The sequence below is a fragment of the Sphaeramia orbicularis genome, chromosome 10, assembly GCF_902148855.1.
Source record: "Sphaeramia orbicularis chromosome 10, fSphaOr1.1, whole genome shotgun sequence".
Lineage (NCBI taxonomy): Eukaryota > Metazoa > Chordata > Actinopteri > Kurtiformes > Apogonidae > Sphaeramia > Sphaeramia orbicularis.
In genome coordinates this window covers 24479188-24501278 of record NC_043966.1, presented here as the reverse complement: position 1 = coordinate 24501278, position 22091 = coordinate 24479188, and the positions used below count along the sequence as shown (strand labels likewise).

At 38.8% G+C, this 22091-nt stretch overlaps 2 protein-coding genes across 3 annotated transcripts; both read right to left on the bottom strand.

The window, feature by feature from the left end:
- Positions 1-211: 211 nt before the first annotated feature.
- Positions 212-5900, bottom strand: LOC115426923 (centromere protein F-like). Of its 2 annotated transcripts, none has more exons than XM_030145187.1 (6): positions 5740-5900; positions 5091-5425; positions 4243-4333; positions 3558-4050; positions 3038-3169; positions 212-1717 (listed from the first exon to the last, which is right to left on the bottom strand). In XM_030145187.1, the coding sequence occupies exons 1-5, from the start codon at positions 5860-5862 to the stop codon at positions 3051-3053; spliced, it is 1161 nt and encodes a 386-aa protein (XP_030001047.1). In that variant the 5' UTR covers positions 5863-5900; the 3' UTR covers positions 212-1717; positions 3038-3050. The 2 variants fall into 2 exon arrangements, with proteins under 2 accessions (XP_030001047.1, XP_030001048.1); XM_030145188.1 differs by having other exon boundaries at positions 3558-4047.
- On the bottom strand, positions 5849-17779 carry LOC115426922 (centromere protein F). The gene is made up of 9 exons (XM_030145185.1): positions 17516-17779; positions 15016-15209; positions 14171-14296; positions 13950-14078; positions 10689-10811; positions 9845-9980; positions 7388-8850; positions 6028-6478; positions 5849-5955 (listed from the first exon to the last, which is right to left on the bottom strand). Exons 1-8 carry the CDS (start codon positions 17649-17651, stop codon positions 6110-6112), a joined length of 2676 nt encoding a protein of 891 aa, XP_030001045.1. The 5' UTR covers positions 17652-17779; the 3' UTR covers positions 5849-5955; positions 6028-6109.
- Positions 17780-22091: the final 4312 nt, after the last annotated feature.

The window sequence follows — 22091 nt, the reverse complement described above, 5'->3', positions numbered from 1 at the left end:
GGATACTGCTAATTGCGGAAATACTTATGTGATTTAACCAAGATATTCCACTTAAACACTTTGAGGCTCCTTTCATTGGACCATGAAACTAATCCAACTGAATTGTAAACCAACACAGAGCCAACAGATATAGTGCAGCACAAACATGAAATAAAAATGACACCGCATAACCTTTCAGACTCAAACAGATACATATTCAATGGCACAATAGTTAAATTGAGAGCAAGCCTTTTATTCTAGCTGCAAGCACAACAAAAGATACATTCACATGAAAGTGTCCAAAACAAGGCAACAGATAAACAGGTCTTCTCTGTGCAGTCTGACAGTTACACCTCACTGCCAAAAGGCTACAGATCCCAGAGATGTAAAGGCAGCTGAAGAGGAGGGCAAGTGTTTGTGTGTGTCAACAAGGCAAACGAATGATGACGACATCGAGTCAGTGCAGCTACAGTCCATCTGTTCTCACTGCGTCAACAAGTCAAGGCCAGGACAGAACGTCTACGCCTCTAAATGAAATGAAAACATTAAAACACTCTGTAGCTTTAACAAAAAAAAAAATGTGCCTAAAAACCTTCAAATGAAGTAAAAGTCAGTGATATATTCTGACAACCTGACTGACAGGGGTTTGACTACCTGGTCAAATCTTGTAATCAGGCAAAGTGGGGAGAACCAATACTGTACATTAAACTCATCTACAAACTTTACAGCATGTACACATGTGGGCTAACGTGGCACAGTAACTAATATGCATGAGCATTCTATCAAAAATAGTTACAACTTCTAAATAAATTATATCTGATTTAAAACAAGACAGCAGCTCAGTTCATCTGCTAATAAAATAAAGCTTCACACGTTTAACTTTTGGTAAATTAACTACCGAGTGCTCATTAGTAGAAGACAGAAAGGCAAAGCTACATAGGGAGGAGAGAGGGAGCTCAGTGTGTATCACCATACATGGATTGGAAACCAGTGCAGGTTAGACTGACTCACAAACTGCCCTCTCTCCCCCACAAGCACACATTATCATCAAGAAGACACACACTTTTAAGTATTCTCACTATACGTTCACACACTTTCTGTAAACGTGAACACCTGCCCTCTCCTAAAACACATTCAAGTGTCCATAAATAAGCCACCTCAAGAATTAAAAGGAAAAAAAATACACATCACATTTTCTCAACAGGCCTCTTTCTGCTTTTGGAAAACAAGTCACACACTTATCTTGACAAGAGTTTGTTCAGAAAAGCACAAACTAGGCACTGTTTGATTCAACGAAGGCTAAGGCCTGACCCATAAGTTAACTGTGAGTTATATAAGAGCTGCAAAACCCAAACAGTCCCTTTGGAAAAGTGGTATTTAACTTCTAGAAACATCAACAAACATCACTAAATCACTACCTCTGTTCCTAAATATACAGGTGGGTGTAAAGTAACTGCATTATGATGGACAGCAAAATCTCCACACTGCAATCAGAGGATAAACTAGTGACCATTAAAGCCTTTTCTGTCCACAGTGGAGGTGTTTATTCAGCCAGCACAGGCCCAGTTACCTGCACACACACATATGTACAGTAGTCCCTGGGTGGCTGCAGCACAAGAGCCGTTTCTGTGTTGGTTTGAAGGTCTGAAAGGCTTCAGAGCACTGGTGACCGGAGGGCTATTCCCACACATATCTACTGTCGCTTTGCAGGCCACAAGTTCTCTTCTTTCCACCAGATCTGCATAGGAAGAAACATGCAAAAATATAAGATGGAGACAAAATCTTCCAGAATCAAAACAAATGAAATCTTTACACAGGTCAGTTTACTCCACAAGAAGAAGAGGATGTTATTAAAAAGTAGGAATTAAAGAATAAAAAAAAAAAGTACCTTTGAGACTTTTGACCTTTTACGTTAAACACACAATAGCTCCTTTTACATATCCTGTTAAATCTACAGCTGTGTGAAGGAGAAAGTCGGCATTTTAGGAGAAGAATGTATTGTTTTGATGATGTGTGGGAGCTCCTTACCCTCCAAGAAGAGGACGAAATCAAGGAACACCGCTAAGCTTGTATTTCCAACATGCATGTTATACATCACACTGCACTAGAGGCAGGGACTGTGGTGTCACGCGTCTGATTACATAATGCAAGGATGCTATGTAAAGTCACACACTTAGGCAGCTTTTTTTGGTCCAGTGTAAACAGACAAAGCCAGCATAATGAGGGGTCTTCTTTACAGCAACATAACAGGATCTGCTTAAAAGGGGCTATTGTGTTTTGATGAATAACACCATCTGTACAAACACAGGTTTGCACTGTGCTGCAAACAGTGTACTAAATACATTTGCAGCATAGTTTCAGAGGGGATGATGATCTTTGAGTATTATAATATTTGTAAAACTTGTAGTACTTTCAAATTATCACGGGATGTTTTTGATCCCTGCATTCCACCAGAATGACTGTTGCATTGTGTCTCTGATTTTGTTTACTTCCTGATTTGGTCATTTTGTGCTTCTACTATAGCTGTTGCAGCTACAGATGTTAATACAGTAAAGTTACATTGATCAAAAATATATTTAAGCTGTTAAAATACATTCATCCTAATAATTATTTTGTCTCAATTCAATTCTAAGTTAATAATTGATGTGAATATAGTGATGTTATACATTGAGAGACTGTACGGGGTGTTTTATTTTGAGAACCGACTAGATTGTCTGTGCCATTTGTGTCATCTGCTTTGTACTGACTGACTGTTCATCAAAAACACATTCGGTGCATAATATGATTGAAGCAGAGAATCACATTGGTTCCCAGAGACGTCTGACATGCACTGCATTTTGTAGAAACAAAAGCATTAAGTAGAGATACTGGCTCTAGCAACTGTTACATTGCTGTAACACAATGCAGCATAATCATCTCTGGTGAAATCCAGAAATTACACTGCCGTCAATACAGTACAGTAGCAGCCTGGTAGAGTAACACAGTCTGAGGTGCTTTGTTTTTAAACATAGAAAATTAACACTTTTTTCAGTTCTCTGTGATAGCCCGTGGAAATTACCTGTAGCTGTGTATTAATCCGTTTCCTCCGCCTGGCCTGGGTCCTTCTGTTGGGCAGGGACTACAGATGTTCCTAGCAACCCCCTCCTCACTATGTAGGGACAGGCAGGACCACTGGGGATGTCAGCAAATCCTGTATAAAGGGAAGAAAAAATATGAAAAATATGAGAATGAGAATAACCTTATTTCTTGTTTCAAGATTTTGGTTTTTCTGTAGAATATTATTTTATGGTTATTGCCAAATAATGTCAAAGAAAACCCTTCAGTCTTCAGCTTTTTTGATGCTGTGAGCAGGACATCTATAACTCTATTCATTGTAATGTGATGATTTGGGAGAGAGCTCTTCTGCCAGATACACAGAAAGAGAATAGAAACTACACATTTACAGCAGTGATAGATACATAGATTTGCAAAGGGTGGAAAGAAACCACTGTGGCATTGGAAAAAAAAACGCTTCTTCCCAAATCTGAATTAGTGTGTCCGGATTCTCTTCAAAAATGACATAAAGCTAATACATCTACCTTTCATGACGACTTCTGGCAGACCATAAGGTTCATACTCAGTGTCATCGAATGCAGCTGACAGTTGAGTCCTGTTGCGACGGATTCTTTCAGCCAGGCGAGCCGGGTCAGCTGGGATGGGAAAAGAACCTGACAAGAACATTTTGTCTTCTGACGCTGCCACTTCACTCAGTGGGGTAGGAAATACTGGTGGAGACTCCACTATCTCGTCATTTTCCTCTTCCTCCTCCGTCTGTGTTTGGACAGATGATGTAGAGGGACTGAGAGAATACAGACGCTCCTCAGTTTGAGTGTTGACACTTTTCATATCTGTCCAAACGCCTCTATTTGAAGGCAAGTTGGTATTTACTGTGGAGCAGTTTGGATTTTCTGTGGGACACTCGGATGTTTTGGTCTGCTGTGGTCCTAAGGCTTTGTAGAGATCTTTGGTGACATGTTCTGTGTCTTTTTTCTGTTTGTGCTGAGCTGGACATGTATTTTCCTTTTCAGACTGCTGAATCAAGAGAAAAATACCACAATTAAAGGTTGGATATTTAGTTCAGAACACAACAAAAACATTTAACTGTCCATGAAAACCAGACACCAAAAGCATCTTTCTCTATTTCAGCAGAAAAGTATGTTGAGCTTCAGTGTGTTCTTGATAATTTGGACATAAGTGAGTGAAGATAATAAATAATAACTCAACCTCAGCAGTGTCCTGAATGTGCTCCTGCAGTGACGAAGTCTTTGTAAAAGGATGAAGATTCTTTGGTTCAGAGACGTTACTGTGCTGCAGCCTAATAGTAATGAGAGAGGAAAAACATTTATTGCAACTGGACACAAAAACAAACCTAAAGCATATATCAGGGTTTCCTCAGGTTTTAACAGGTTAAATTGCAGATTTCTTTACAACCATTATGAATGACATATAAAACCTCCTTCATGTCCATACTGGCAAGAAAGATACAAAGGATATGAAGGAAAATCTGAATAAGACTTAGGTGAAGAAAGAGAATCACAAAAAGTAATGGTAGGTGTTTGCTAGTGTTTGTATGCACTTCTGTCTTTTCATGCGACTCCAAAGGCTTTATAGACCAAGTTCATGGTTGGATGTTTTCTTACAACGTACAAAGTGCAGCAGGACCTTGTTGAATTTGCACTTAACTCTATTAGCCTAAACTATGTTATCTATGTTAACAGAAATCATTTTAACTTTTTACTAAGAGAACATATTTTTTATTATCAGACTGGACACACTGGCTGACACAACTGGTTCCATGTTGGTTTAGTTTTTTTTCTTTTGTGATCAATGCAAATAGTTCTCAACACATTAAAAAGTGAGACTGAAGTGGATGCAAATGCCATAACAGTAACAGTATCAGAAATCTCACAATTGTTAAGGTCTGTTAAACCTGTTAAAGTTTAAAGAAGATATTCCAATGTCTATTCAGATCTACTTCAACCCCAGGAAACCCTGGTAGACATGCACTTAACAGTTCCATTATACATAATCTATCATTCTGAACACTCAGTCCTAATGTGTTTGTGTGTTACCTGGAGAACAGAGTCCGTCCCTGCATTTTGTTGGAGGAGCAAGACAGGAATAACTCATCTTCTCTGATGAGTGTCACATATCTTTGGCTGTCTTCAGGACTTTGTGTTGAAGTCTGAACCTCATCCTGGTTCTGGGACTGAGCTTGCTGCTGGTTTGACTGAGGCTGAATAACAGTAGAGTAGAGGCTCTGGTTCTTAGTCCCCGAGTCTGTGTTGGAAGGGTTCTGGTTAAATGTTGGGGCAGGTCCAAAGGCCAGTCTCCACACAGCGATCTCTTCAGCCTGCTGCTGGTTCTCTTCATAGAAAGCCTTTAGCTTTGCCTGCAACTCCACCATCTGGACAGGAGAGATATTAAAATAAGCACAGATAAAAAAAGAACCTCCTAATAAAACTGGGCACATAAAAACAGTTAAGGTAATTCGATAAATAGTAGACAGAAAACTATACATAACATTACACAGATTTACTGTATTTCAACAGGTTGTGCATTTACTTTCCCAATATAAACTTCCTCCCACAACATTTCAAACTTTAACATACACTTTCCTATGTGTGTGACAAACTAAAAAATATATTTTATATCCCTCCCTTTCTCTAAAAAGACATCTTACTTTATTGCTCTGACATAAGACTTGATACATGTCCCTACCTGTTGCTGAAGTCGGTTGATTTGACGCTGAGAGACTGCCCCTGGCCCTTCTTCAGCTTTTCCTTTAGAGTCTAAATCACCTCCTTCATCTTCACCCTGTTCATATCCTGCTGTGTTATGCATGCCTGAGCATTGATGTCACTTGGCACAGTATGTGTCCTTTGCTCCTCTGAGGTTATTTCATCATTTGGCTGTAACGCTGAGTTTGTGGGGTCTGAAACTGTCAAAGCTTCAACTCCTGTTTTCAGTGATTGATTCTCTTGACGGAGAGTGAGCAGTTCTGCAAATACATCAGCTGTTTCTCCATGTTTACTGCCATTTTCTTTCTTCACAAAGATGGAATCATGGATAGTCTTTGTATTACCTGATTCTATAAACCCATGATGATTGCTTTGGCTGCTGTGAGAAACCCCTGGTGTTTCAACATCAGATGGTCTATCAGCATCAGATTCACCATCAGTGGCCAAGCTTGTAGTGGAGGGAGTGACAGAGCACTCCTCATCCTTGTTCTCTCTCTGTTCTTCACTTCCTGCTTTGTGTTATACACCGCTTCAGTTTTTGTCCTGTCCTCCCGATGTTTTTCAGACTTGAGTGCATCAAGCTCCTGCTTGCAAAGCTGCAGTTCCTCTTGTTTCCTGAGGAGGGTGCTCTCCTTCTCTTGAAGCTCAGCAAGCAAGCCTGAGATGTGTAAGCTCTGCTTCTCAAAGGCCATAGTGAGATGCTGGGTCTGCTGTGTCACCTGAGAAGAAAAATCATGACAGAGGAGAGAGAGAAAAGAGAATTTAAGTCTTAAATGCCAATTTGCACGGCTGCAGTATCTGGATTCTATAATTTCTCATCAGAGACAATGACTAAATCTGTGTATAATACAAAAGGGTCACGGAAAAAACAATTTTCTGATGAAAAATGCAGGTGAGAGGAGATGCAACTCCTTCACATGGAGAATAAAAAAAATGTCATCAGAGTTTTATAGGGCAGATGTGGGATTTTTGGAAGCCATATATTCATTCTTAACCTAGATGCAGTAAAAACTAATAGTTTTCAGATACCCTCTCAGTCAGTATAGTGAGTTACACTTTTCTCCCATACACAACCACCATCAAATACAGTAGCCTATTAGTTTCAGTGTGCAGGTCAATAAGCAATGAATTCAGTGACATTGTCATTTGTAACTGCAGTTGCATCATTACATCAATGTGGTAGTGCTGTATTTTTTAAACAAAAGGAAATATTTCTCTACTGGTCATGAAAGCAAGCTTTTATTTTAACATTGTAGAGTGCTAAAGCATTTATCACATTGATTCCTTATATCCTTCAAGACCTCTGACACATTTCTGTGTAAAATGTGATGAGATAATCTTAGCTCAGCAAACAGTGTAACTGTGCTTCTGACATACAGTACATGGCCTGATGCCTTTGCATACTTTAAGAAGTGTTTACTGAACGATAAATCATAATATTTTAAGATAGTAAATGTCATTCTATCCAATCATAGTTACTTCTCCTAAAATGGTGAGGCTCTGATGGTCAGTCACAAGTATCTGAAGTATAGTAACAGAATTTTGCAGTATAACATTTTTAAGAAATTCCACAACATGAACTGGGATGTGTAGGTCAGGTGGTTTGTAATAATCCAAATGTTTTGTACCTGGCTCTGCAGGGCCTGCAGTTTAACCTGGCATTGGTCAGCTCGCTCCGTCTCCCTTGCATTTTCCCTTTGCAAATGTTCCACCTCCTTTGCCAATTCTGAGGAGGCAGAGGCATCCTTCTGGAGGTCAAAATGTTCCTGTCTTTGGTCTGAACCTTTTCTTAGATAGTTCTGTGGAGTGTCATCTTCCTGGTCCAAATCCTGTTGCTCTAATTGTTTGTCATTTAACAGATGTGGGTGGCCATCATCTATCTGTGTTCCATCTTCTTGGATAAAACCTGCTGTTGACTGAGATACAAGTGTGTTGTGCTGGTTTGTGGACTGACAAAAAACGAGGTGCTGCTTTGGTAAAGGAAGGAGCTGGTTGTCACAGTCAACAATGTTGGAGTTGAGCTCATCCTCATGCAGGGTCAGATAAGTCAGTGGGCTATTGGCTAATGAGAGTTTCTCTTCTTCCATTGAGTCCTCTTTTCTGCTCTTAAGTTCCTCTATTTCAGCAAGAAGTTCTGCCAGTTTCTTATTTAAGTCTATGTCTGTTTTTGTTGCTTTAATCTTCTCCTCTTGTTTTCTCTCTTCTCGTTCTAAAGCTAGCTGGGCCTTCACCTCCACTAGCTGCTTCTTCAGTTGAATATTAAGCTCTATCATTTCCTCCTCTCTGTCTTGTGGATCTTTGTTTGTCTCGTCCTTCTGTTCTCCCTTATTTCTTTCCTCTCTCCCTTTTTTCATTTCTGTTTCTAAGGCATTCAGTGACTTCTTTAACCTCTCTGTCTCTGCCTTCTCTCTCTCCAACTGTGCTTTACACTCCTTGTATTGCTCCTCCTTTTCCACAGATTGAGTGGCATTTTTCCGGCTGAGCTGTTTAAGTCGAGTCCTGGCTTCTGCCTCTGCCCGTCGTTGTGTTTCTAGGTCCTCTAGCCTTTTCTGCAGTTCTTCCCGCACATCACACAGCTCTGAACGGAGAGTGGCATTTTCAGTCAAGAGGTCTTTGGTGGGCTCAGGCTCAGGTAAAGAGGTCTGATCAGCAGGAGGCATCAGAGTACAGTTATCAACACCCATGGAGGTACTGGTCTGGGTGGAGAGTACTTGCTCACATGTGTAGTGTCTGTTTGTCTCAGAGCTGTCAATCTCCATCACCTCGTTTCCACTTCTGTGCTTCGCTTCATTTGTTTTTCTTCTGGGTCCCTCTCTTTGTAAACAGTCTGATTCTTTGGAGAGAATGGTAGCGATGTGTTCAGAGTCTATTCCTTCTCCTGGCTCTCTGTCAGTGGGGTAGGACACAGCTCTTCTCTCATCATACTCCTCCTCCTCCTCCTCTCTTCTCTGTTTCGGTCGATTGGTGGTATTGGGCCTTCTAGTTTGGTTTGATGGTTGTTGTTGATGAGAGATTGACATCTGAGCAGAGAAGCTCTGTCCCACAGGACAAAACTGCACTGCTTGTTGAGGTTCTGGCACAGCCTTTTGTTCTGAAGTTTAAAGAAAACACAAGAGTTTAAGACCAAAATCAATTACAGTATACATTCAATAACAGGTTAAGTCACTGATTATATTTTTATTTCATTAATAGCAGCTGTGTCATTGGCCACCAGGGGGCAGGACTAGGGCAAAAGACTACAATTATACAAGAGAGTTAACATGATGTGTAGCAAACTGGGCTCCAGAATAATTTTTTACATTGGTTGAACTGGTGCGTTCAGATTTTTCATTCAAGTGGACCAGCATATAATTTAGGTATGCACAAACTTTTTCATGTACCATCATGTAATACAGAAAGAAGCCCTCAAATCATTTAACATGATTAAATGTCTGTATAAAATGTCTGAGACTGGTGCTGAAATGCTGCATTAAGGGGAGCTGCTAGGCTGGCCGCACAGCATGTCTCTTGGAGATAACGGCACTTTTGCTAGAAATTTAATACATAATGTGTTCCTTTTTTGTCCCATCACTGCTACAGAAATGAGGTAAGACAGTCTTGTGAAAGACATGTATCTGCTTCTATGGGGTGGAAGCTCTGGGTCTGCTCGGAGATGGGTGATGTCTTTCTATGCCAAGATGTTGGGCCAGGACTAGGCATTTCACTGGACAAAGGAGACAGGTGGTGAAGTGGATATTAACAGGTAGCGCACGATAATTCTTAAGTTCAAATAAAACACTAATATTTTCAAGTCATTCACTTAAATAATTAATGTTCCCTGTTGGATTTCTTTATAAAATATTAAAGTAATTAGCATCGCAGGAAAAGTTGAGCAGAAGACCAAGCACCACACCCCTGAATCAGCAAATATATGCTTTGTTGTAGCAGCTTTAAACTATAGCCTGTCATCCTGATGTTCTCATTATGTTTTCTTTAGAACCTCATATTAATACATAACATGTCTAACCAGTATAGTTTTTCTGAGTATCCAGCATCTCTGTACTGATTAGACTCATTTATGTCCTTATTGTGAGTTCTCTGCTCACCCTGCAGATCTTTAAGGAGGCGTAAGGCATCGTCTCGCTCCTCTGCCAGCCTCCTCCCCTCCTCCTCCAGAGCTCGCTCGTTTTTCCTGCTCTGCTCCAGACTCACTGCCACACCCTCCGCCTCACGCAACGCTTCCTGATGTGAGAATAGAACGCATAAAGCATGGCGGCTGAAATTATTTATGTACTCAGATGAGCCACATTCTGTAAAAAAAGCATATTATCCACATTACCAAATATAAGACATTCTAACTTCTCACATTAAAGTGTAGCTACTTGTAAGTAAATGACATTACCATAAGACTGGCCGATTGCCAAAAGACACCAAGATATTTTTTTGTGTATGTATCTATAATATGAGTTTCTGTGCAGGCTTACAGATCAGAAACACCTGTGTATGAGCAATGTATTACAACACACAAACATATTGTCACAATAATAACAAACCACAAATAAGCATTACATTCAAATCAGCAGCATTAGTCCAGGGATACATGTCACGAATTGACTATTTTATAGTTCTTAAGGAAATTATCATATAATTCCCACAGTGAAGATTATAACTGCACATGATGAATATCTGGTAAGTTTGGCAAGTGCCCCTAGTTTTATACTATTATTCAGAGCAACACAGACAGTTGATAAAGCAAAATGTGAATCATTATTTGTTTATGGTTTACTCGTTAACTAAATATTGCACATATGACACATGAAGACGTTGTTTAAATATGTATGGAGTTCATTATGCTCCCACACCCAATATATTGAATAATTGATGCATCCGGACCCTGACTGACCAGACTATTACCACCTTTTGTGTGCATGTGTGTGCTCAGTATGTTACCATCAGTTTGGCTTGTGTTTGCGTCTCTTTCTTCTGGCTCTGCTGCAGTTGTCCTTCCGTCCACTTCAGTTTTTCTCTCAGTGTCTCCAGCTCTTTGTCCAATGCCTGTTTCTGTAAAGACACCTGGAAGAGGATATTATGACTCAGAAGAGAAGAAAAATATTAAAGCAAAGAGGACTGAGAGTCAGTCGTAAAGAAAATGTAAAGAATATGTGGTACTAAGAATAACAATCCATAACAATGGATCACTGCCTCTGCTGGTGCAGAAGTCAGGACAAGTGAAAGAAACAGGAAGCAGAAAGAGTGATCAGTGATCAATACTGAGCATAAAGCTAAAGTATGTCTAATGTATTCACTGCCTCTCTGGGGAGATCTAATGAAACTACGGATGAGCTTCCCACCAGTGTTAACCTGAAAACAATTACAAAGTACACAGTAATAGTCCTGCATAACAACACTAACAGTTTTTACTTTCTTTTGCACTTTGACATTACTTGATTTGCAATTTGAAGTCAAGTTTTACATAAAATCTAAGCAAAACTGAGCAAAAATCAGTACCTGTAGCTTACAAGTACAACTGAGGCTTTAGGTTTCATTTTTAAATAAGTTTAATTTCATCTGCAATATTTATAAAATGTGCATTACAAAAAGTATAGTATGTCTGTATGTTAAATACAATAAGTTATTCATTTTCAGTATTTTGGAAATTTGTGAAATTCCACAGAATACGGCTGCAAAACATGTCTTGCACAACAATTAAAACAATTTGCTTCATTCAGTGTATTTTACTTCTTGTTTAAGGTGATTCGCTTGCCTTATATTTTAAATGTCCCAATAATTATTATGATTGTACTGTTTTATAGTTTCAGGTGGATATTTTCTACATGGCACTAGATTGAATATTCATGATATCTTCATTTAAATATCTAATTATATTGGAAACATTCTTCTAAATAAACATTGGTAACCAAAAGCACAAAACCACTATCATGTTATTTAAGTTCTTGGCTAGTAATTTAGCACAAAAACAACCTAGCACTGATGCCCACATAACAAGGAGGACACATCTAATGATTGAAATCTTCCCAAAAAGCTGCTTGACTGGCCTGCTTTGTCTTTTAATTTTGATTTGTCTGTCACTGTTTTCACTAAAGTGGTCCTTTAAGGTTCTAGACCTAGAAAAAAATGCCAAGTGGAACCACTCTGGTTTTATGTAATTCTTTCAATTAGTCTTTCACTGTTTACCGAATGTATGTTTCATTATTTCTTCTTCTTATTTCTTCTTCATAGTTAATTTCTTATTGACTATATTGGAAATGAGCAGGTGAATTAAACTGCTTACAGGTGTGAATATGAAAGTGAAAAAAATAATCTTGGAGTATAAGCTGGTCCTTTAAGTCCTAAAAAATGTGTGCTATCAGCAGCTGAATGTCACCATAATTCTTTTGTGGGATTCAGCACATACTATGCCTCTATTGTGTGTGTACTCTGTGGCCTTATCAGATATTCTAAGATAACATCTGTGTGGTTTACAAAAGGCTTACAGTAAAGTTTAAGGGACAGTGTGGGTAAACTGAATACTCATTGTTCACAGTATTTAAAAGCACAGGCACTGAGGTCAGTAAAAAGTCTAACTACATGCTTTAAGACACCTTGACCAAATGTTAAATAGTGTTACTGTTCTGTTCATTTAAAAAAACAAAGTCAAAGCATTCATTCACACACTTGAAAATGAAAGAGAAGAAAACAAGCACAACCATGTTTTCAAACACAAAGACACTATTGCCTTTCTATATTCGTGCAACTTTCAGACAAAGCCCTGTTTTCACCCTCATCCCACAACCATTCCTTCACACCTTTCCTGACAGACGCGGAGATTTTTATTTCATGCTTCCCTTACCAAAGCATTTTCAGCTGTCAAACACACTATTATTACCTTCGGTGCTCAACCCTTCCACTGGGGAGAAACCGAGAGGAGAGGACGAAGCGGAGAGGAGAGCGGGTGGGGAGGGAGAGGAAGTTCTGTGTTGCTCTCTTAGAAAAAGAGAGAGCAACCAAGTGAAACAGAGAGCGAGAAAAGACAACAAGGGCAAGAAACAAGCATGGGAGAAGAAGTAAGAAGATGAGTTCATTGTTCCTTATAAGTCCCATAGGAGAAAAAAGTGGACAGAGACAGAAAAAGGAAAAAAGAGAAACAGGAAATGGCTGAAAAAAAGAGCAGACATTGAACTTAAGATGAACTAAATGTAATTAATCACTTTGGTCCTCTTAAGTGCTGATATTAACACTGTTCAGGTTTGTATAAATTATTGGAGAGTAGGGCTGGCTAATAAAACATGACATTGTGATAAAATCTCTGTTGATCACGATGATAAGCTTTGGACATTTTACTCAGTACAAATAGATCCATCAGCTTATCTCACACTGGAAATAAATATGACTCGTTTAATGCCTAATGTGGGTAAATTTTCCATTTGGTAACTAAATCTTGGAGGGCAGGTAAATGTGCAAAAGTCATTAAGCACAAAAAAAAAAAATTCTACCACATTTTGGGTACATTTACATGTGTACTGCTTCTGTCCTGCCCACTGTCAGTGTTAAATGTACACAGACCGTAACATGGACCTTAGGGTGCCTTCAGGCACCTTGTAAAGTTTGAAATCTAAATAGTTTTTATGGCTAAACATTTAGGCACCATGAATAGGTGTGAATTCAGAAATCTACAATTGAATGGCCATGATCATTTTTAAAAACATTTAGTAAGTAATTTTCTGATGTTTATTAAAAACACCTTCAACATTACCATATGATATGTAGGTCACTAAACATATTCATATTTATGAATATTTAGTGTGAGGTTGAATAATCAAGACATTTTAAGTTGATTAGATGTGAAGTCATATTAACACATGCCCTCCACCCAAAGCATAATAATAACAATAATAAATTTTTACACTTCAAACATTTTTTTCAGACTTTAACATATGCAGTACTTAGGCAGGAACAGTGCCATAAACATTAGTTCTATGTCTGTAAAGTAAAACATAAAATTAAACAACTCTTCTTAAAAAAAGATATTGACTATGCTTATCATTTTCACTAATGGACTAATCAATAATTTGCGCACATCCATAATCAATATGAGAAAAAAAAAATACTATGGGGATATTTTTGCCATATTGTATAGCCCTATTTACAAAGCTCATCTGCTGCAATTATAAAGATTGTAAATATGAAATTGTTTTTTTTGTTTGTTTTTACCTTGTCAGCCTGAGCCTGCAGGGCATTGTAGAGCGTCCTGGCCTGAGAGAGCTCCTGGTTGAGCTTATTTACCTCCTGCTGATGCTGCTTCTCCAGATGCTGTCTCTCCTTCTGAAGCTCCAACAAATCCTGAATGCAACACACGCATACCCACATAAATATGATATAAACTCTCAACATCATGTTAGTTTTGCCTATTCATTCATCCCTCATTGTCTCACCCTCTGATGTTGTTTCTCCAGCTCTTTGGTGCGCTGTTGGTGCTGCAGTCGGCTGCTCTCAGAGTTCTGCCTTTGACACTTCAGCTCCTCTTGCAGCTGCTTCAACCTCTGCTCTGCTCCTGATGCCTGACATATTGACACGAAATATTATTTTTCAGGGTTCTCCTAAAAAGTAAAATCAAATTTTTTGGTACTGTTTATAATCTGTTCCGGATTCCCCCATCATTTGTAAAAAAAAAAGATATGGTGATAAGTCTCCACAATTATATTAAATGACAGATTTTGTATCGAAGAGCACATTATTTTCATTGGCTATGTGTCTCTCAGTCTTCCACAAAGTCGATAAAAACACTAGAATCCAGATCGCTCTTAAGCCACCTGAAAACCTGGGAAAAAACCATAGATGCCATTCTGTATTCACTGTGTGTTCAGGGTGCCTATCTGTGTGTTTATATGAACCACTTCTCAAAACTTCTGATTTTGCACTTACTCTAAAAATCTATGGACATATTAGAAGCCTCCAGGCCCTAAATGTCCAATGTTTAATTATCATTTTCTGAAAGGTTAGGTTAGAGTTATACAGGATGCCATATGAGATAGAACAGAACGAGGACACTGTTTTTTCAGCTTAATGTTTTTTGTTTTGTTTTTTTTCAACAGAGCTGACAAAAACATGTGGAATATTTCCAGCATGTTGGTAAAATGAAGCCAAACAGAAATGTTCTATTTGAATGATGCCAACGCCCATTTTGTGACATGAACAACAGGAGTTAAGGGACATTACAGTATATCATCTTTAACCCAACACTAACACAGATAGCAATAGGTGTAGTGTGAATTATTACCCGTTCACTCTCTTTGGCTATTCGTGTGTGGGCCATGCTGAGCTCATCGCGGGCTCTCTGCAGGTTGACTTCTCTGGCAGAGAGTTCCTTCTTGCTCTGAGCCACTTCATTTTGAAGAGACTTCAATGTGTCAGACTTTACATGCAGTTCCTCCTCCAGAACAGACAACTTCCTCTGTAACTCCAGCAAAGACTCTGGTAGACGGAGCAGAAGGATAAGGTCACAAATCACTCACAGGTTGAAGATAAAATGAATGATGTTAACAACCTAGTTCAACTGTTTGGGCCATTTGTGTGAGGCCCACCACAGACACCAAAATACTTACATTTTACTGCAGAATGCTTAGTAAAAGGCAACTGATTGAATGGATGGTAAAAGTGACAAAATAAGGGAGTAAAACCACTTCAAAAGGACTGAAATTATGAGCATGGATATCAAAATTTCATACATCTGACCAGCAAAAGTCAACAAATGTGACACACAGCTGGAGTCTTCAATAATGAGGTCAATCCATACAAACTGACTCACTAATGACAACAGCTGCCATCACTCTGCATGACAAACTTTCACAAGGCCTGTGGGTATAGATTTCAAAAGCCAGTGAAATAAAGTCAATATGCATTATCCATGTGATTTTTCCTTTTACAACACTGTAACAAGGCAAAGTAAATGAACTAGTGGTCATGTATTGTTTAATATATTAAAGACGAGTGAAGAATGGTATGAACAATAATTTATCTGTAACAGAATAACAAATTAAACAAAAGCCTACTGTTGTTTTGATTGACTTACACTGACCAAATGAAGACCACAATTAAAAAAAAAAAAAAAAAAAACCCACATGAAACACACTGAGGATCCAGAGAGTCCAAACAGATACAGCTGAACTAAACAGTGCACCACCTTCCTCTGTCCCTTTTTTTTCCAGCAGTTAAAAGAAATGTTTATTGTTTTACACTGAACTGTCCCCTTCCTCCTCTGGAAACACAGAGTGGATCCAAGGGACCGAGGGGTGTTATATCATGATCATTAAGTATACAACAGAACTGGTGTTGAAGCAGGCGTGGAGTTTTTGGCACAGTAAGTGATTGCTGCACAGCCTCTTATGTAACATGAGTTGTTGATGTTACACTGAGTCAGACTTTGGATGACCACATTGCTTCACTTATACAGATTTTTCAGTGGTCGGCTAAACAAACACTTTAAGCATAACAGATAATTTCATCATATAGACATAATACTAAACCAAAGATCACTGTTACAGCATACTAAAGATTAAATAGAAAATGTTGTGTTTCAGTTCTTCAGACCTGTAGTGATGCAGTGGTAAAAATTCAGCTCCAGCAGCAGAAGAGCTTTTGGTGTTTGGGGCCCCAACGCAATAGGACAGCCTTCCTATAGACATTAGGTTGGTTAACAATGTTGACTGCTGTAAACATTCATCTGAAAACCTATTTGTCCTGACAGCATTTTGTGGGTGTCAGTAAAGCTCTGCATCAGAGCCAAGACAAACGTCCCAAAATAAAGACTCTGTACAGTCTGTCCAGGATTGCAGCAGTGTACCAATATAAGATACAATGATGGCTATCAAACATTGTATCTCATCTGAGCAGCTGTTTTACTCTTCAACTGCCTGTCAAGACTTGTCTACTTGCACATATTTTGTCCAAACAGGAAATGTACAGATTTATTATCCGAAGGGGAGGCAAGGGGTATTGTTTTTGGTTCAGTTTGTTTCTCTGTTTGTTAACACTTGAGCAGAAAAACTATTGGTTGAATTCATACCAAATTGGATTTATAGATTGCCAGTAACCCAGAATAGATGTGATTACATTTTGGGGAAAACTAGGCCAAAGTTCAAGTTTTTCTGAATTTTTAAAATTGTTTTCCCCCTTTACTTATAATGGCTGAAATTTGTCTATGCTGACATCAGCACACACATAGACATGATAACATCAGCTGGATCGATGTCAAAATAAGCTACAATACGTGCAAGGGGTGGGGTTTGTTGTGCCTTGTGTTTTATTTATTTTCAAAAGGTTGACTTTGACCAAAGCATCAGAAAACCAAATAGATTCAAAGAACGTGTTAAAGTAATAAAGGCCAGAAGCACTGTTGTGTCTTCACCATTGGATACAGCTCTAAAAGAAAAGAATGGAGATTGATGCTGAAATCACAGTGGACCCTTTATACATTTCTAACATATCACACTTTATCATATTGTACTTTATTGTGCTTTGACCCCCAGAATTTCCTGTTCCTCTCATAGTCTTTGTCCTTGGTTGACTTCATTTGTGACCTTCCTGATCCATTTGTGGACATCTCAGTCAGTATTGTGACATTTACTGTGCCCTTTTTCTCTGAGCTGTCAGTTGTCTACTTGTTCTGGATCATCTTGTGTTAATTTTGTTTTGTGTGTATTGCAAAAAAGAAATGAAGCGCATGTATGTATGAAAAAGAAAGTAGTAAAATCTCAAACTAATGCAATATCCCCACTCACTGTCCATTTCCTGTGTCCTAGCATCTTTCGGCTTCCCACAATCCTCCTGTTCTGATTGGCTGTGACATGATGGCATCAGCATATGGCGTCTGGGGAGTGACTGGGGATCGTCTCCTGGCTGCTGGCTTAGAGTCATCCCGTCCCATGGAAAACGCCAGCTGAGGGAGTGGAATATACATCTGATTGGTTGGATGGGTGGCGGTGGGGTGTGGTTTTTGGTTGTTGTCGCGGTAACGAGCCTGTGGGTGTATCTGAGAACTGCAGTCGCTGCTGAAGAAGAGATTAGACAAAAGAAAATTAGAGGGTGTGACCTTAAAAATGATCTCAAACAAAATGAAAAGTTTGTCAACAACAGGATTTTAGAGCTGGAGCCATTTCACTTTAATTGTGAGAACATATTTTGAGGAATGATTCCTTGTGCTTGTTTTCTATACAACATATTTTTTCAAGCATCCAAAAGGCTTTCAAGATAATTAAATTTTAGTTGACATATGTCACACAAATAACTATAACTGTGAACAATTTGTCTGACTGATATAACAAAACAAGAGTGAATTATAACATACAGTACACCTTACAAAGAGCAGCCATTTATTGGCACTGGACACTGCCAAAAATTGCAACTCCATTGTGTTAAATTCTTATGGGGCAGTAGTATTGACTATAGGTGAAAAATACATGCTAAGTTCTAGAATCCAGACCATGTTCACAGAGGATGGAAAATGGTAAAGACCAAAACAGCGTAAAAATGTCAAGTCAAAATGTGTAGCAGATTCTGAGTTATAATGTGGACAGACAAACAGAACCACTCACACACTCTACAGGCTCCAGGGTAATAAAGTAAAATTTTCAGAATTAAACATCTTTGGAAAAAGAGCCAACCAAATCTCAAATGGTGGAAAACATGGTTGAAGTAGTGAGGAAATATAACACTGTGTTAGTTTCACTGAACAGTATTTATACAAGTAAATGGCAATCATCACAAATATATGAAATAATTCCAGGTAACTCAAGAAATTGTATTAAGGGCATTATGTAATAACACTGAGAGGCCTAACAGCATCACCATAATTATAGGATGAATTAGTTAATTAATAAAATAAATTAGAAAAAAAAATAAGGATAGTATGGATGACCAAAAAATAATATTCCCATCATAATATGAAGATGTGAGACAAACACATGGCAAAAATGAAATATTTTCACTTCATGTTTCATGCATTTACATTCAACATTCAAACATTTGGTAAATCAGATAAAGCCCCATCTTGCTACCACTGACCCCCAGATAAACTGGTGTCAATTTGGTGGCAACTGTAAAGTTAATTTGTTTATTTCTCAAATTGTTAGACTAATGACCATGTTATCACACATTGTAGATTTTCCTCATATCATGTAATCCTAGTTGACAGAAACCCGTTTTTTCGTGTTGAGAGCTGCATCCTGTTGCTTAAGTTCACAATGTTGCACTTGAAAATATACTGGTACTTACTCGAACATGAAGCCCCGGAGTTTGTCCTTCATCTCTGTGTCCATGCCTTTCCTCCTTTCTGCTCTCTACAGGGTAACAACACAACATATGGAATGGATTCTGCACCAAACCCAATGGCCAAAGCTGAAGAGAAATGAACCAAATATGACAAGAGTGGAAAGACAGAATGAAGAAATCCCCAGAGTCAAGGGTTGGGAAAGGATATGAGCTGAGGGAGTTATTTATAACCTCTCAGCTTAACTATGTTTTCTGTTTAACTTTCCACTGTATTCAGTGTATTGATGATAAGGGCAGGGAAAGAAATTGTAACAGAGAATAAACACGGGGTAGTAAAGTTAGAGGACTATACCACTCTGTTTCCCAGGGCGAGGTAGTACTCCAAACACGGTGTCGAAAACAACTTGTTTCTGCTGACCTGCTGCTGTTCTGCAACTTTCCAACTCTGCCTCCAATCTATGAAGAGAAGAACAAGGAAAAGTTAGGGATTTTGAGAACTGCTGTATATAATTCATTATCAAACATACAGGTGTAATTTGTGAGTTGTATATAGCTATAGATTGTAGAGGACTAAAGCTTTCTGGCACAATTCCATATGATCCAGCAGGAAAAAAAAAGACAGATAAAAGACAGCAGGGTTTATGATTTCCCAGCTGGAGCTGACCTTTTCACTTCCTGGGTGAGTTTGTTGTTATGTGAGCGTGAAGCGTCTAGCTGGCCCTCCAAAGAGCACACTTGGGCCTGTTTGGTCTGAAGGTCCTGAGACAGGCGCTCCCTACTGGTCATTGCCACTTTGGCTTCAGCCTGTGCACTCTGGAGCTCCCTGTGCATGGCCTGGAGCTCGCTACGTACCTCCTCATACTGGACGGGTCAGACAGCAATCAGAAAACAGAGTCACAGAAAGGAGGAGAGGACAGAATTTAGTTGGGTAATAGTTATCAGTATTAGTAGGGTAACAAACGTAACAAACCTCTGTCAGAAATGACTGACTGAAAGACCCAGTGGTGTTATATGACAAAAAAAACAACTCACTTTACTTAAAAAAAATGGTAAAGTGCAATGCAATGAAAATCTAAACTGAACATTGCAATTGAATAACAATTATGTAAATATATAAAATCAAGTTGTGTTCCTCTAATGTTGTCCTCTAATGCCATAATTTGCACAACACTATACTCCCTCATGAAATCAAATCATTTCCAGGCAACATACCCAAACATTTTCTGTTTAGGAATTAAATATTCATCATTGGCTTTGTTTTCCAGCATTGTTGCTGACTATCAGTTATCTCAGACAAGGGCCCGAGTGTGGGAAAGTGGTAAAAACTGCTGATATGGAGGTGGGTTGACAATGATGTATGTACATGCACTAGGTCAGCGGATTACAGAAGGCAGCAGTGTTTTACAGAATACCTTGTATTACACAGTAGGAAGATCACAGGTATTAGTGATAACATTAAGTGGCTGTAAGACCTGGCAGATGACAGTGAGGTAGAATGTATTATACGAGAATATCAACAGTATTAAGGAAAAGACACACATTTTAGATCACACGATATGGAATACAAACGGTGGAATAAAATTGTGATGGGAAAAATAATGCATATAGCTTACAAAACAAACAACAACTTTGACACAAGACAAGTACAAACTCAGGGCACTGAGTCTCCTGTAAGCTTTGGTAATTTTCCTTATTAACATTGTGGGGAATTGGATTGTGTCATAATATATCAACAACCACAGCTGCTGGTACCTTCACAGTCTGCTTTTCAAGGCTGGTATGGATGTTGTCCAGCTGCAGCTGTTTCTGCTTATTCTCCCTGGACAGTCGCTCCTGATGGACCTGCAGCTCCTTCACCTTTTGCAGGACCCGTCCAGAGAGCCCCACAGTCCAGTCCTCCTCGGCCCAGCTCATCTTTCTCTCCCTAGGCCTGACAAAGGGAGACAACAACGTCAGTAGAAGAAGAGGTTGTGTACTTTTACTTCTGGATTCATGGTTTGCAAGCCTTGATAAAAAAAAAAATCCTTTCCACTGTAATAGATGGCAGATATAAGGTTTGGTTTGGGGTTGTAGAAAGTACTTCACCATAATCATAAGTAATTTGAAGATGCTGAGAGGAATAGATCAGTTTTAAGGGTCTGATAGTTTCAGAATCTTTTCACCACTTTGTATTGTTGTAAAATAGCCTTTTCTAAGGAAACTGAAGCTGTAATTTTACCCTCTTCAAAGCCATCAGATTCCAATGACAAAACCAGTGACTTCATTCACATGTGATTTACTGGTCTACCACTGCTATTTTAGTGACTTAGTGATTTTTGGTGTTCGAACAGACAAACTAATCAAGGTAAATCAGCAAACCCAACATTTCCACTTTAGGAAGGACAGGCTGACAGTAATGTAAATCTGTGAAAATGTTGTAAATATAGCATACACTTAAACTGATGATGTTTTTTAAGTGTGTAAAATTCTAGATCTGCTGATGCTTCTGTCCACAACAGTACATTGTTTAGCTTCTTTCCTCTACACTCCGGCTTGTTTGTCATAACTGGGTATGTGTCAATCACATTACACTGACTATGAATAACATGTACAGGACAATGTGCCATACAGTGGCCTTATTCTAGTATCTGCTACTGGAACCATAAAATCTGATCTGGGTTGAAGGAAACAGCCACAGTGGGGTGTACAAAACAGAAACACAGAATAAATCTGAAATTAAACTGAAGCGCAAATCTCTTAGTAGCTCTGTTTATACGTATCTAAACGTGTTTCAATCATGTCTTCCTCTACAGTGAGTTCTGCTTCATTAAGGCTTTGATGCCTCTGAGAGACACTGGTTGTCACCGCTGGGCAGCTGTGACTCAGTGTTTTTCCAACCAGACTGCTTGTAATGTTCCAAGGGCACTTCAAGTTGAGAATAAATCCCTTTTCTCTCAAACTTCTGCAACTACAGTTTACTTGTAAAGTGCATATTGAACACACAGTCTGTGTTAAAAATGAGAGTTTTGGAATGAAGAAAATCCTGCCTGAAAATGTGGAATATAACCAGACCAAACCTGCAGACGACACATCTGAACTCAGTTTTAA

What these genes read in the sequence shown, in the direction of transcription:
- LOC115426922 (XM_030145185.1), bottom strand. Translation starts at nt 17,651, where the DNA reads ATGACTCTAAGCCAGCAGCCAGGAGACGATCCCCAGTCACTCCCCAGA. An exon ending in TAGGACACAGGAAATGGACA is followed by an intron (nt 15,210 to 17,515) that starts GTGAGTGGGGAT and finishes TCCGTCTACCAG; the next exon opens with AGTCTTTGCTGGAGTTACAG. An exon ending in TGGAGAAACAACATCAGAGG is followed by an intron (nt 14,079 to 14,170) that starts GTGAGACAATGA and finishes TGTTGCATTCAG; the next exon opens with GATTTGTTGGAGCTTCAGAA.
- LOC115426923 (XM_030145187.1), bottom strand. Translation starts at nt 5,862, where the DNA reads ATGCATAACACAGCAGGATATGAACAGGGTGAAGATGAAGGAGGTGAT. An exon ending in GGACGGACTCTGTTCTCCAG is followed by an intron (nt 4,334 to 5,090) that starts GTAACACACAAA and finishes CATTACTATTAG; the next exon opens with GCTGCAGCACAGTAACGTCT. An exon ending in ACATTCAGGACACTGCTGAG is followed by an intron (nt 4,051 to 4,242) that starts GTTGAGTTATTA and finishes CTCTTGATTCAG; the next exon opens with CAGTCTGAAAAGGAAAATAC.